The following is a 16,182-nucleotide window of genomic DNA, read 5'->3' as shown; positions in this document are numbered from 1 at the left end:
GCTCAAGTCATCCTCCCTTCTTGACCCCCCCCAAAATGCTGGGATGGCAGGTGTGAGCCACCACACCTGGTCTCAGTTTTTAAAAATTATTCCTGATTATTTTTTATTGAGTGCTACACTGTGTATATAAAAAGTATAAAGATAATTTGAAGCCATGAATAAGGTTATCATCCTTCATAGCAGATTTACATTTGTTTCTGGCAGGTAATTTGGATAACAGCCTCTACTCCCAGAATAAGGTATAGCCTCTCTAGAGTCTCAGCTGAATGCCTGGGAGATTCACCATGGTCTCTCAGTCCCAGCTGCACCCAAATTCCAAAGTCTCCTCAGGATTGTGTAACCTCTGAAATTTCTGTTCAGTTCTGCCACTGACCAGAATGTTCCCTGCTAAGCCTCTGCAGGCTAGGAACTGACCGAGGACCCAATGGGAATTTCTTAGGTTTTCATTATTGTAATTCCCTCCTCTCTGGTGCTCTGCCCCTCCAACCCCCTGCCAAATCCCAGCCACCTTAGCAGCTATCAACTCAAATCTGCTTCCTCCAGGAAGCCTGCCATACTCTGCTTGGGCTCCATTTTCCTGTGCCACAGTTTGGAAAAGCCTCTAAGGGAGAAAGCCTAGGTGACCCTGGGATTCACCTTGTGTGCCTCCTTTCTGTCAAAGTTTACAAAAGCCGTATGTTAACCATTATCACCAGGCCCTATTCTTTTAAATTTTTTTTTAAGAGACAGGGTTTTGCTCTGTTGCCAAGCTGGAGTGCAGTGATGCAATCATAGCTCACCACTGCCTCAAATGCCTAGGCTCAAGGGATCCTCCCACCTCAGACTCCTGAGTAACTGGGACTACAGGTGTGTGCCATCACTCATGGCTAATTTACAAAACATGTATTTTGTAGAGATGGGGTCTTGTTATGTTGCCCAGGCTAATCTTGAACTCCTGACCTCAAGTGATCATTCTGCCCTGGCCTCCCAAAGCACTGGGATTACAGGTGTGAGCCACCATGCCTGGCCCAGATCCTGTCCTTTTAAACTGTGGTAGGAAGAATTCTAAGATGGCCCCCAAGATTCCCACTGCCTGAGGAACATGCCCTGCAGAGCCCCTCCCCTTGAGTGTGGATGAGCCTATGAATATAAACGCCACTCCTACTTATGTAATTAGGCAAGGCTATATGGCAAAAGCAAAAGGATTCTGCAGATGTAATTCAGGTCACAAATAAGCTGATTTTGAACTAACAAAAATGGAGATTATATCGAGTGGGTCTGACTTAAACCAGGTGAAACCCCCCCTTTTTATTTTTGAGACAGTCTTGCTCTGTCGCCCAAGCTGGAGTGCAGTGGCGCGATCTCAGCTCACTGCAATGCCCAGGCTGGAGTGCAGTGGCGCAATCTTGGCTCACTGCAAGCTCCACCTCCCGAGTTCACACCATTCTCCTGAGTCAGCCTCCTGAGTAGCTGGGACTACAGGCGCCTATCACCACCCCCAGCTAATTTTTTGTATTTTTAGTATACACGGGGTTTCACTGTGTTAGCCAGGATGGTCTCAATCTCCTGACCTCATGATCCACCTGCCTTGGCCTCCCAAAGTGCTGGGATTACAGGCGTGAGCCACCGTGCCCGGCCAAAAAACTCTTGAAAGAGGAACAGGAGAGATGATTTCTGATGGCCTTGAAGAGGCTAACAGTCATGCTGTGAATCGCCTAGAGAGGGGTGGCCTCTACGAGTTAATGGCCTCAGTCCCAGGCATAAGGAGTTTAATTTTGCCACCAGCTTGCGTGAACTTGGAAGAGGTCTCCTAACTCCAGATGAGAAAGCAGCCTGGCTGATACCTTGATTGCAGCCTTGTGAGACAGGAGAGGACCCAGCTAACCTGTGCTTTGGCTCCTGATCTACAAAACCTTGAGATAATACGTGTGTTGTTTCAAGCTGCAAAATTTGTGGTAATTTGTTATGTAGTAATAGAAAACGGATACATTCTCTGTGTTATTTTGGTGTGACAGTTGGACTAGCTTTCCTAAAACTTGGGGCTCTCCCTATTCTATGGCTGAGACTAAGTGAACTTGGGAGTCATCCCCTCTTTAAAAGTGAGAAAGAATCTGGCTGTGTACCCTTCTTGTCCAAATGTCCTTTGTGACCTTTGAACCCCATGCCAGAACTTTCATGGGTCTTGTCTATTCAAGTTTTTAACTTTTTTCAGGCCACATTGACATTTTCTATTTTGTTAGAAAGTCACCCATTTCCTATAGGTTATTTATTTTTGTTACAGAATTGTATGTGTTATCCTCATATAATTATTATTCCTGACTCTGGAATTACATTTTTTACATTTCTACTGTTTTATATTTTTGTTGTTTTGTCTTAATCAGGTTGGCCCAGTGTTTATCTGCTTCATTTTAAAAGAACTGAATTTTGAATTTATTTATCCTTTTTACTATTTGTTGCATTGATTGATTTCAGCTATCTCATACATTTTATCTTCCTACTTTCCTGGTCTGTTTCGTTGGGTTTAATTTCTCTCTTTTCATTATAAAAAAATTCCAAACTAGCTTAAACCATATGTTTTCTTTTTTCTTTTTTTTTTTTTTTTGAGACGGAGTTAGCTCTGTTGCCCAGGCTGGAGTGCAATGGCCGGATCTCAGCTCACTGCAAGCCCTGCCTCCCGGGTTCACGCCACTCTCCTGCCTCAGCCTCCCGAGTAGCTGGGAGTACAGGAGCCCGCCACCTTGCCCGGCTAATTTTTTTTTTTTTTTTTTTTGTATTTTAGTAGAGATGGGGTTTCACCGTGTTAGCCAGGATGGTCTCGATCTCCTGAACTCGTGATCCGCCCGTCTCGGCCTCCCAAAGTGCTGGGATTACAGGCTTGAGCCACCGCGCCCGGCCAACCATATGTTTTCATTGTTAATTTGTTTCATCTAGATGCCCCACAAAATTCTGACACAAATCCTAGACATACACTTGCCTGTAAATATTTCAGTACATATTTTAAAATATGACTTTAAAGAAACTTAAGAAAATGTCCATATCACATATAAGAATTATTGAGATGGGACTGTTCCCTTGACCAAGGGAACCTCTTCGTGAGTGAGAACTGGAGTGGCTGTTTCACTCAGCCTGCTGCTGGCCACTCCTCGCGAGAGGGAGTATGCGAGCAAGTGAGTGCAGGAACTGGAGGGAAGGAAGGCTGGAACTGGCCAGTTGCTCCTCTCTGGCAGAAGGCAGGCTGTGTATGGGCCCCACAGCAGCATCCAAGCCCCCGCCCTCCTGGCACCTGGGTTCTTGTCCGGCATCCAGGAAGAATCAGGTCACACGAATGGACTGAAGGGTATTAATATGTGGATGATTTTATTGGGTGATGGAAATGGCTCTCAGTGGGATGGGAGTTGGAAAGGGGATGGTGTGGGAAGGTGATCTTTCCCTGAAGCCATGTCTGAAGTTAGCTGGGTCTATTCATAGTCTCTGCTGCTCAGCTGCTTGTATTCCCGCCAGTTGGCGGCTTGTATCCCTATTGTTCAGCTGCTTGAGTTGCTCTGCCACTTGAAGTATTTTTACGGGCACAGGATAGGGGTGTGGCAGCCGCAAAAGGCAACATTTGGGCAGAAAAACAGGGTCAGCTGTTTTCACTTAGGGTCAGGGTTCCAGGCTTAAGGGTGGGGTTTAGCTGGGAGCCCAGCCATTCTGTATCATTATGCTAGTTCTTTAATATCACCAATGTTCATTCAGACCGTTCTGCTAGCACAGAGGGCAAGGGCACAGACAAGTTCAAGCTGCCATCCTCCCAGAATCCCCCAGCTAATAAAGGCCTGGCTTTCAGCCTGACTGTAACTCAGAAGAAATATATTTTATACTGTACCCCCCAAACATGAATACCTACATGTATAACTGGAACAGATCTTCCACAAAACAGCACTTACATTTAACATTGGGCTGTCCTCCTCCTTCCCTCCCTCCCTCCATTCCTTTTAAATGTTGGTTGTAACCCATGAAATTGACTTCACATTATACTATAGGTCTATTATGTGCATGTTGAAAAACAATCTTACAAAGCAAACTTCTAAATAATAATGAAAAGGTTTATGAAATGAGTTTCAGACACCTTATCTGAAAGGAGGGGCAGAAAAAAAAAAAGCATTTCATCTGTCAAGTGCCTGGTGTCCATGTCAGCCCATTCCATGTTCAGTTCATTCATATCCCACATCTCTTGCTTATCTATACTATTATTCTTATTTTGCTAGGCACCACCTGTCAGTACAGAATATTTGAGATCTCACTGCCGGTTTTTTTCCATTTTGTCTTTCTGACCATTTTTGCTTGAAATTTCAACTTCCGCTTTGAACGTAACAGTCCAACACATTTGTTATCTATATACTCTAACCAAGCAGGTGCACTACCACCCATCTTCCTGAACTACTAATGACTCAAAATTTAATTAAGTAGAAACTGTTCTTGAGGTCAAAATAAATAGCATTTAGCCCTTCAAGGATAAATTCTGCTGATAGTAGTCTTCTCTTTATAAATCTAAACTATAACCTTGGAATTCAAGTGAAACAAATAAGCAGATGTCAAACCAAAATCCATGTGAAAAAATAAACACCCTCAACAATAACAGTTACAATTAAGATCCTGACACACCCATCTTTAGTGATTTACTCTATTTAGCAAATATTTAATGCACTTCAACAAGCAGGTTCCTTGGGCTTTGACCTTCAAAGAAATGCAAGACACTCAGGCAATTTAAAAGAGCTTTACTTAGTATACAATCTCCATACAATTCAGTAAAACAAATTATAAAAGCTCTTTGTAAGATTTTACCCAAAGGGTGTTAAAAACAGAAAACCAATTGCCACAAGAAAGTAAGACATTCTCTCATCTCAAAAGCTTTTTTCTACGAACAGACAAACACTCTCTTAGGCCAAAAGGCTGCCATGTTTAAAGTATTTGGGAGCATATTAACCAAGATACAGGATCTGATAACACTTCATTGATTTTGAGATTTGAGTTAAATTTTAAAAACCAAATATCTGTACATTAATTTAGGTAGGTTTTGGCCAAAGAGGAACTAAAATTTTTACATCTTAGACAAAATTAATATAGAATCAGAATAGATATTTTTACTTTTAATCGTGGAATAAAGATGCAGATCGGATGACGTATTTATATATGCCTTTGCCACCTGGCAGCATCCAACCAAAAACACACACCCACACCAACACAAACACACACACTCCTGTCACGCTGATCTCACAAGGGTCAGGAAAATCACCATTAACACGATGACAAACGGCCTGGGTAACATCTAACTATGCTCCTGGCTAATATACTTGAAATGAATCCCTATTTTTCAAATGCCTGTAATAAAGTGATTAGAACCTTCCAACTGAATTAGAATCTCTAATAACTACTGTGATCAGTATCAGTAGTTGGTCATTTAATAAAGTAAGTAGGTTAAAGTAGGGAATCATAACCTCAACTGTGTAACTGTACATTCGTTTGCTGATCTTCTGATATAAAGACATGAGTTTTTCCTTTGCCTAAGGGTCCAATGACTATAGTTCTACTTCTCACATAAATCACACCGATAACATGATTTGGGTCCCTTCTTCTCAGTTTAGAGTTTTAAAAGGTGGGATGAGTACTTAAATAAATCTATGAAGCATCTAATCTCAGAAATTTTCTTGATTTGTATATTTTCCCCAATATCTTATAATTTTCCCAGCCACACCTAATTTAAAAGCGACTTTTATTGGCAACTAGCCTTTATCACTTCTTACCAAAGCATTCAACTTAATTTTTGCAGAAAGCTCTTTCTTTTCACACCCGTATTTTCTACGTGTACGTAAATACTTAACTGAGTTGTGTACTTACAAGAGGAAGCAGAGCTTGCATGTAGTAGTTTGGGACGGGCGCACAACTCAAGGGAGGGAGCCGGAGCACTGAGAACACTAGAGAGCAGCCTCCAGCTGTGCTGGGGCAGGTGGCTTACGAGAGAGATGGAGACTCCGGGGCCTGGGAGTCACATAGGCAGAGTCCGTTAAGAGCACTTCTATTGTACTTAGAGGGTCTTCTGATTGCTAACTCAGAAGCAAAATCAAGTGGGTTTTCTATCAACAGAAAACAGAGCCATTCTTTGAGGCTATCACCACCCAGGTCTGAGTGGCAGGGAGCTGCCGCCGTGGGTCTCTTGCTTCGTTCGGCCTGGTGGAGAGGCTGTAAGCCAGAGCCAGAAGTCAGATGCTCTTCTTTGCTTTCCTTCTGTGTACTCCAGTGAGAAGGTCACATTGGAGAATACTGACGAGTGCTAAAAATATTTATTAATAACATGATTCGTTGATAGATTTGGTCATCAGGAAATAAAAACTTCTACTGTACATGGTCACAGTGTCTTGGAAAGAGTGTTAAGTATGGATTCTGTCTTGCAAGATTTTTTGGCACTTTATATTTTTCACTGAAGACTGAGCACTAAAGGTGCTGGCAACAATGACACCTAAACTATGAAAAAGAAAAAAAATCACTGTTTGCCATCATTGCGGTGATAAGCATACAAATTTAAGTGCATGTTTCTTGTATATTAAGACTCCAAATGCCCAAATGCTTAGATGAATACATACAGGAATACTTAAAACAAATTTAAATATAGCCGTAACAGAGGATTTTGAAAACAAAACCATAGAGTCTAACATATTGTACCTTACGTGTGCTTGGTTTCAATTAGAGTAAGGCACTCGCTGAAGGATGTACTGACCCATGCTATCAGCTACAACAGGCATGCATCATTATTGGCTTAATTATTAAGTTTCAGTACTGATTAAAACGTTTTATTACTGTATTATCCTAAACTGCAGTGGTCTCCAATCGTATTAAGGGATACAAAAAAGGTATAATTCAGGAGTTTCAGTTGCATAATTTAATAACCCAGCTACTGTCAATTTTTTATTTAAACAAGTTTTGATAAAAGCTGAGTCTGCTTGTGTCCAACATGACAGTGTAAAAGACTTTTTGAATGCTGCTTAATAAGTAGTAATTGAATATAAAATCATTTGAAAATGTGATGTAGCCATCTTGATGTCTATGGTAATTTACTTCAACACAACTGCAAGCAGAAATGCTTAAATCATTTCCACCTGGCAAGAACAGGGGAGAAAGTTAATTCCATTAGCCATCTTGATTTAATTAAATGCATAATATGTTCTTACTAGCAACTTTTACATATCCTCTTCATTAGAAATTAATTATATAAGCAATTATCAAAAAAATTTTGAGCAAGTACATATATTCTTCTTTGTTGTTTACAAATAAGCATGACTTAGAGGCACTTGGTTACCTTTTAGTAAGGAAAAGAATTACACTACCAGGGCCCTCTCAGTAAGATTGGAGACCACAAGTCAAACTTGGTATGAAAATGCTGTCTGAAAATGCTGTCTGCTAAAAATACTGTATTAGTGAACTAGTTAAGATAGAACATTTAAAAAATATTCAGACTTTGCAAGATTCTAGGCTGTAAAAAATACAAAGGCTAAAAACACAAAAAGTTTACAAAATTTTGCAAACCCAATAAATTGAAATGAGTAAGAAATAAAGCAAAACTATTACTTGCAGGAGAGGTTAGAGTATCAGTAAGTTTTAAAATAATAACACTAAAATGTAATAAATTCTACTTGGCTACATACATTTCTGCCCCTTTAAGGATTTACAATATGGAACTTGTAACACTTTTCTGTGCCCAGCATTCAAACACATGCGTGCACACGCACACACACACACAAATACATGACACATAGTGCTGAAGTACTCCACGTTACATTTCAGACAGAGTATAACAAAATGTTTGATACAAAGCCCTAACATGTTTTTGTTAATGTTAAAAGCATGACAATTGGAAAATATTATAACATTTTAAGATAAAACAGGACACTAAAGAGCTTTTTAGAAAGCTACCAATTAGTCTTCACCAGTGAAATCATATTAAATAAGCCGATCATCATTTCTAGTTGATTCAATCATAGCTGTTTTAAGCCACCTGAAAATTAAAAGTATTTCAAATCCTGAGCAGGTGCTCATCTTCCAACATGGTATGTGCCTATCCAGGTATCCATGGAACACACATCATTCTCTCCAACAACATAATTTTAGGTCACTCTTAGAAAGTTGTCAACATTTAGGCTAAAGAACATTAATAAGATAGACACACAACAAAAAAGACTTCTGCTTGTAGAAGATGCTTTCAAAGATGGCAATGTTTGTGTAAACAACTGTAGAACTTACTCATATCACAGCTTGAAGGTTTGGGCTACCTACTTACATAGGAAATGTCTACCGAGTTTCATCATGATGCAGTTTCACTGTATCAAAAATAGACACTGGGCAGAAATCTGTGCTACTTGTTTCTGGACAGCTTGTAAACGTGGAAGGTTTTGTTCTGGAACACTCTGGTGAAGTGGGCCACGTAGGGAGGCAGGTTTCTTTTGATCTCTTCACAGAAGCGAGGGTGGTCTGCAGGTTTCAAATCAGGATCATTCTCTCCTGGGCCATCCATCATCTAAAACCAAAACAAACCCAAATACAATTTTGGGGGAAAATCCTACTTACGAAAGATAGTAGGAGCAGGAATGGGTATTGGGTTTAAGAATGGTATGTGAGTGAAATTAAATTATATTATTTCAATGTCCATGGGCACTTGGAGATCATCTGGCCCATCCTTTTCCCCCTTCAGAAGTGCAGACCACGGCTGAGAAGGAGAGTGCAGCGCCACACGATGATCCCATTAATGGGAAAGCCAGAACTAGAACTCAGGTCTGCTTGCTCTTAGGAACATACTATACTGTCTCTCTCACAGAAATGAAATACAGAGAACTACTGTGATCAGAGAAAGCTCTCTAATTCATCAGAAAAAGTCACACTTCGGCCAGGTGCGGTGGCTCATGCCTGAAATCCCAGCACTTTGGGAGGCTGAGGCAGGAGGATCGCTTGGATCAGGAGTCTGAGACCCATCTGGGCAACACAGCCAGACCCCATCCCATCTTTACAAAAGATAAACAAAATTAGCTGCGTATGGTGATGTATGCCTGTGGTTCCAGCTACTTGGGAGGCTGAAGTAGGAGGATCCCTTGAGCCTGGAAGGTTGAGGCTGCAGTAAGCCAAGATCGTGCCACTGCACTCCAGTCTGAGTGACAGAGTGAGACCCTGTCTCCAAAAATAAATAAACAACCTGAAAAAGTCACACTCAAATCAAAACTTAAATGGATGTCTTTGGTCTGCACCACCTCTGAACTCAAGACAATTATGAACTATGATTCTCCTCAGGCAAAAATCTGAATTTCAAATTTTGTACAGTTAAGAATTTTTTTTTTTTTTTCAAATTTAGGCTAGGTTTGTCACTTTGTACAACTTGTTTACAAATATCTATTGGCTTTCATACCATTAATTACAGCACACCTCACACCTCTAAAGGGTAAAAATGTTTGCTCTACTGAGACCTGGCATAGCTCCAAGAACACTTTCCTCAGAAGGGAGAGGGGATAAGCGGCTGACTGCTTTTCTGCCCTGGAGTGCAACTTAGCCTCTGAAAGCCGGCCTGTGGAAACGCACCAGAGGACACAGGACACTCAGTGGGAGACAGCAGGAGGGGCAGGGGGAATCCACCACCTAGACCGGAGGGCAGGAGGGCCCCACCACCCCTGCCATGCAATGGCTAGCCAATACGAAGCGTTGGAGCAGTGGGTTTAAAGGCTGAGGTTTTGTTTATAGCAGCAAAATCCTTAACAGATACATTTTATGCAGAGCCCTATCATACAAATGAGCTGAAGGCAGAGCTGCTCTGTTTGGTGTGACACGGGGGACCCAGGGCTCCCCTCTCACCTCTTCCTTGCCCAGCCCCAGTGGCAGTCACTAAAGTGCCAAGAGAGGCGTTCTGCAGGAAGCAAGAGAAAAAGTGAATACTTGATTTGTAGCGTAATTCACCTGGACATAAAAGATAAAAAGATGCACATTCTTATGATTCAAATCAGAGTCCTGCCCTGGAGTGCAACTTAGCCTCTGAAAGCCGGACTGTGGAAATGCACCAGTGGACACAGGACACTCAGTGGGAGAGAGCAGGAGGGGCAGGGGAACCCCACACAGGGAGAGGCAGTAGGCTCACGTGGCCGTTGGCAATGTCCAGCAGGTCCCGGAGTCGGCAGCCCCGGTGGTGCCTCCGCTCGTAGCAGATGCTGTCTTCCAGGATTACGTAGTCGGTGCCAAAGGACCTTAGGAGGGCATGCACTTCCTCTGGTGCCCTCTTGGCATATATCTGATAAACCTTCAAAAAGAGATAAAAATGCAATGTGGCAAATGCTACTCAATTGCCAGGGAGTTCACTACGTGATGTAGCCTTTCACAGGGCTGAGTCTAAGACCTAACACCCAAGGTGCTCTCTCCAGCCGAGGCCATGCTGCACGCGCTCATCTGCAGGCCTGGAGCGTGTGCATGGAAGTTCCCAAACCACTGTGAGTGCTCGGCCTTGGGAAGAGAGTGAGCCAGGAAGAACATATCTGGATTCAGAATGTATTACTTCAAGTTAGGACTATATTCATTAGTAGGCGCTGTTCCAAGGTAAATGACAGGGCTGAGTAAATAAGATATAGTCTCTACTTTTAAAAAGGGGACCCCTGGACTAAAATGGCCCATTAAGAGCGATGGGACAGTCTGGGGGACACACGTCCCAGTAAGGCAGAGCCCCAGCTTCTGATATGGGTAGGTGGGGAGAAGGACCCCTGTAAGGTCCCTGCTCCTAGGCTGGGGCAGCACAGGCTGCTTTACTTGCTACACCGCATCTCGGCTAACTGAGAGACCCCCCTGCTCCTCTCCCTCTCGTCCAACCTGGGGGTGAGAGCCACTTGCAGCACACCATGGGCAATGCCACAGGAGGCCCCCTTCACGTTCATACCAGTGCCACACACCCTTAGTGGATGGATGCAAACTGAGCGTCCTAGATTCTGGGGCTGGAATGGAAACAGACTTTGTGAGGTGCTGAATGTGGGGGTTCATGAAGAGAGGCACTGCCTCCTTTTTTGCACCCTGATTTCGATGCTAGATTTCTGATTTGGGCTTAAGGGTCTAACTTGATGTGTCCACACGGATGGGTGAAATGGTAGGGAGGTAGGATGCTATTACTGCAACAACTGTGTTGTCCTACAATCCAGCACAAGGTCTTGGACTGAAGGCATTCCAAGGATTCCAGGGTCATGATGAAGAGCCGTAGGGCCTTCAGGATTTCAGCGTGTGGGGCCTAACCCTAGTACCGAGACAGGAAAGGAGATGCCCAGAAGGACGCCCTTGACACTTGACCTGTCTTTTCTGCAGTCTCCAGTTCAAGCAGTAGAGGCCACCCCGGATGAACTTGGTGTCTGGAAAACCAGGGAGCCCCTTTCCTGCATCCTCCTAGTTAATTTGGAACTATCCGGAACACTTGAGCCCATCAAAAAATTCCTATTTTAGCAGGAGTCTAAATTCAAATGATTCTTACACAAAACAGGAGATTTAGTAAAAATCATCTGCTTTCAGGCTAGTCAAATAGCACCTCAAAACAAGACTTTTTCAACAACTTTCCAAATGCCAACATGAAAAAGTGACATTAGGAAACATTTATGAGTTTGAAACCTGATTGGTGGGGATGAAGGGACACAGGCACCTCCTGCACTGCTGACTTGAATGTCAACAAATATGACCTGTATAGAGAGGACTTGATAAATCTTTCGATCTACATTACAGATGCCAACAACCCTGACCCACCACTTCCACATCCAAGAATCTGCTGTACAGACAGACACTGTGTCTGGAAAGAGTGATGTGCAGACAAATTTATCTGCAGCATTGTTCATATAATCACAAAAGACAGGGAAACAGCAGAAATGGCTAAATAAAATATGCCATAGCCATATAAAATATTAAGCAGCTTTAAAAATAACAAGGAAGCTGTTAATATACTGAATATAGAATGATTTCCAAAACACATTAAGTGCCGAAGAAGCAGAATGTAGAATGCCACTTCTTTTGTTAAAATGGAGAAAGGAGCACCACCCTCCCCCACCATATTTGTATATGCATGAAATACCTGTGGAAGGAGACACAAGAAACTGCTAACATTATCTGCCTCCTAGGAGGGGAACTAAGAACTGCAATAATGGGAGAGGCACTTTTCACTATATTTCCTTTTGTATGTTCTGAATTTTGAACTATGAGACTATTATTATCTATTAAAAAACAAAAACCCCAGACTTCAGAATGGTCCGTAAGAAATGTGACCAGTATGCCTCAACTCCTTTTCCTTCCCCTCCCTAATCCAAAAGCTTTGCTCCCAAATGCTCTTTTCTGCACATCTCAAGGCGTGTGTCTTCTCGGTTCTTCCCTGGGGAGGACCTGTGGCCTAACAGCACGTCCTTAGTGGATGTGGGCAGGCAGAGGTCCCGAACCGGGAGATGTGAGCCCTGTGCACTTATGCTCTGATTTCCCCTCTGATATGGTTTGGCTGTGTCCCCACCCAAATCACATCTTGAATTCCCACATGTTGTGGGAGGGACCCGGTGGGAGGTAACTGAATCATGGGGGCAAGCCTTTCCCGTGCTGTTCTCGTGGTAGTGAATAAATCTCACGAGATCTGATGGTTTTATAAGGGGGAGTTTCCCTACACAAGCTCTCTCTTTGCCTGCTGCCATCCATGTATGACATGACTTGCTCTTCCTTGCCTCCTGCCGTGATTGTGAGGCCTCCCCAGCCATGTGGAACTGTAAGTCCATTAAAACTCTCTTTCTTCTGTAAATTGCCCAGTGTTGGGTATGCCTTTATCAGTAGCGTGAAAACAGACTAACACACCCTCCTAACCTAATGCTGGAGGGTGCAGCATTCAGCCCCATCTTTACCACACATAGGGACATGCAGCCTATGGCTGGCCACAAGAAGCGAGGGGAGGCACAGGGAACCCTCACCGCTCTGGTCCGCTCTCTCAGGCTGCTGTCTTCATAGTGCGGGTGGTTGGTTAGGGTCCTTCCCGTGCACAGCTTGACTCCAGCCAGCAACTGCATGCTTCCCGCAAACACAGCCTTTCTTGGAGTGTTAGAGCTGAAAGATTTTAGAGTCTGAATTAACCCCATTGTTAAGAGGTCCTTAAAGACAACAAAGACAATATCAAACTCTTTCAAAAGAATCCAGCTATGTTACAAAGAGTTACGAATCAGGGAAAAACAAAAACAAAAACGGGAGTTTGCTTGGGTTTTGACTTCCACTCAAACCAGTGAGTGCAAAAGTAATTGTGGTTTTTGCCATTACTTTCAATGGTAGAAACCTCAATTACTTTTGCACCAGTCCCATATTTTTTACAACAACGTTTTGTATCTGTTTTTGACTGTTCACCAGAATAGCAGTGGGGAAGCCTCTTACTGTTTTGCTAGGTTTACTTTCATAAGGAATTGTCTTAGAAGGCAGGCAGTGTAGCTTTTGAGCTCAGACTTCTAGGCCAAGACCCACAATCCTCTCTTGCTGTTGTTCCAGAGGGGCAGAGTCTAACAAAAATAACCTAAAAGACTGCCACTGCTTGTGTATCGAACCTAACAAAAGGGCTACCTAAAGCAACATATAACAAATCAAGCCAGAAACTGCAGGTGATAATGTCGATTCCAAGGGTTTTTGCTTAAAAAAGCAATAAGGAAAAAAATCACAGATACTACCAAAAATAAAAACAGAATTAGCAGCAATAACAAAAAACATGGGGCCGGGCGCGGTGGCTCAAGCCTGTAATCCCAGCACTTTGGGAGGTCGAGACGGGTGGATCACGAGGTCAGGAGATCGAGACCATCCTGGCTAACCCGGTGAAACCCGTTTCTACTAAAAAAAAAAAAAAAAAAACTAGCCGGGCGTGGTGGCAGGCGCCTGTAGTCCCAGCTACTTGAGAGGCTGAGGCAGGAGAATGGCATAAACTCGGGAGGTGGAGCTTGCAGTGAGCTGAGATCCAGCCACTGCACTCCAGCCTGGGCGACAGAGCGAGACTCCATCTCAAAACAAACAAACGAACAAACCAAAAAAACCCATGGAAACAAGATTCTGAAATAGCCAATATCTTCTTACTCAGTATGGGGGATACACAATACTTCCGATGTGAAAACGCAAATATTTTACACATAACTTTTCTTTAGTCCTGATTATGAGAAACTATATGCAGTTTAAGGAACACAGGGCACCCTAGTATTACGGCACAAACTCGCTTTCTAGCTCCCACCACACTACGATTCTCCGCCTCCCATGGGTGTGAAGGGCAGGGACTAAGGACCAAGAAAAGACTCCCAGAATACCGGGAAAGCATTTTTCCTTTTTCCTCCCTGGAAAAAAGGAATCATAGTAGCTGATTTAATTCCTTTCCTTTTTTTTTTTTTTTCCTGAAATCTGAGGGTCGCTTGCAAGCGGTCAAGGAGTTAATTTCTCAGGAGGCCCTAAGAGCTCTCTTCCAGGGATTCTCCTGAGTGCAGAATTTCCCACAGAGGCCCACTGAGGACACTGCGGGATGCGTTTATCCTTCTTGTGTTGAGAGGAGTCTGTGCCTGCTGGACTGAACTAAAATGAGGAAGACGGTTGTGAGGAGTTTATTTAAAATCATTAAAATTCAACATCCTTTGCAGAAAAAGCCACGGCAGGCTGTTCTCCATGGTTTTGGAGCAGGGCACGCAACTAGCTCTGGTGCTGCGGTTTCTAAGAGAAGCCTCATCACATTCATACATCCCACCAGGATGTTTTATTTATTCCAACTCAGTGCTAAGACTCCAGCGTGAACGCCATCCAACAGAGGCCTTGGATGTCTACAAGCAAGACATCCTACAATTCAAGTTGTGACATTTACAAATAGTTTACTTTTGAAAAATTCAAGATTTTCTTTCTAACAATGACACTCTCATTCACTCGCATTCCAATAAGCGTTCTTAAGTGAGGAAAAAAAGTGGCTGGAATGACAATGAGCATACATAATGACACATAATATGCATCCCCTCTCCCATGCCAGAGTCTAGAATGCGGATTCCAGCAGGAAAAAAGTTTCATGTGAGCTTGGCTGCACTTGAGAGCTTGTCATTCTGACAGACCCAGGAACACAAGAACAAATAGATGTTAGCTCTGTCCTCCGTACCAACAAATTACAGGGACTGTCTCACATTTTGTCCCACGTGGTCAGAGGAATAAGAGGGTTTCAATGAAAATGCAATGAAGGTGCACAGAATTCCTTAGTGAAAGGTTTTACTGAAATTCAGTTTAATTCAACTGACACTTACTAAACACTCTGGGCCTTGTGTACTGTGCTACCCTCACCTAGAGTGTAATGCTAAAGGAAACAAGTACGAACAAATACTAATTTTTAAAAGTGCCACCATTTTTCCAAGCCAGGCTTCTTTCCTTTGAATACTCTCAACTGGCACGAGCCATTCCACAGCAATCAATGATACGATAACTTGACACATCCGTGCCAAAAAGTGGCTGTCTTTGGTCCTCTGAACTAGACAGATTTAAGATGCAGAAAGAACATGAGTCTGGTTTCCACGCCTGGCAGAGCAGGAGGTGGAGGCGAGAGCTATCAGGGGTGAGTGATCCTGGTTTGTAGTCTTACTGCCTGAACAGTGCCAAGCTGGCCTTCTACACAAAAGACAAACCCGGCAGCTGAGCTTACAACATCCATTCCAATCACAAGACTGTCTCACCATCACCGTTTTGAATGTATAATAGGAATCTCTGTGTAGCTTCAGCACCAAGAAGATGCACAAAGCTATGTGTAGCATGCATTTTATAATTACAGCAAAGATGACAGGCCTTGTTATCCAGCCACAGCTAACAAACAAGGTTTCAGCCTGCCTCCTGGACTATAATCATAGCCCTTGGATGAATTAGAGTTCACAAAGGCTTAAATGCCCAAAGTCCTAAACTGCCCTCTAGGGAGTTATAAAGTTCGTTCTTTATTCAAACAATATTGCCGAGGGTCTACTATGTGCTGGGCTGGCAAACACGGTATGACAAACTGCCTTCAAGAAGCTTACTTAGGCCAGGTGTGGTGGCTCATATCTGTAATCCCAGCACTTTCAGAGGCCAAGATGGGGAGATCACTTGAGGTCAGTAGTCTGAGACCAGCCTGGCCAATATGGTGAAATCTGTCTCTACTAAAAATACAAAACTTAGCCAGGCGTGGTG

At 43.1% G+C, this 16,182-nt stretch overlaps 1 protein-coding gene across 5 annotated transcripts in view; it reads right to left on the bottom strand.

Annotated features, from left to right (window-relative positions):
* Positions 1 to 4,720: 4,720 nt before the first annotated feature.
* The window catches only part of LOC105495600 (dpy-19 like C-mannosyltransferase 3), an 82,801-nt gene continuing 71,339 nt past the window's right edge, over positions 4,721 to 16,182 (bottom strand). For all 5 annotated transcript variants that reach the window (XM_011765339.2, XM_011765342.3, XM_011765338.3 and 2 more), the window contains 3 exons: positions 12,951 to 13,083; positions 10,127 to 10,285; positions 4,721 to 8,527 (listed from right to left, as the gene is read on the bottom strand). In XM_011765339.2, coding sequence (XP_011763641.2) covers positions 8,366 to 8,527; positions 10,127 to 10,285; positions 12,951 to 13,083 — 454 coding nt within the window. In that variant the 3' untranslated portion in view covers positions 4,721 to 8,365. The remainder of the gene's footprint in view (positions 8,528 to 10,126; positions 10,286 to 12,950; positions 13,084 to 16,182) is intronic.

This window comes from Macaca nemestrina, chromosome 20, assembly GCF_043159975.1.
Source record: "Macaca nemestrina isolate mMacNem1 chromosome 20, mMacNem.hap1, whole genome shotgun sequence".
Taxonomy (NCBI): Eukaryota; Metazoa; Chordata; class Mammalia; order Primates; family Cercopithecidae; genus Macaca; species Macaca nemestrina.
Note: the sequence above shows the minus strand (reverse complement) of the source record. Positions and strands in the feature narration are given on the sequence as shown.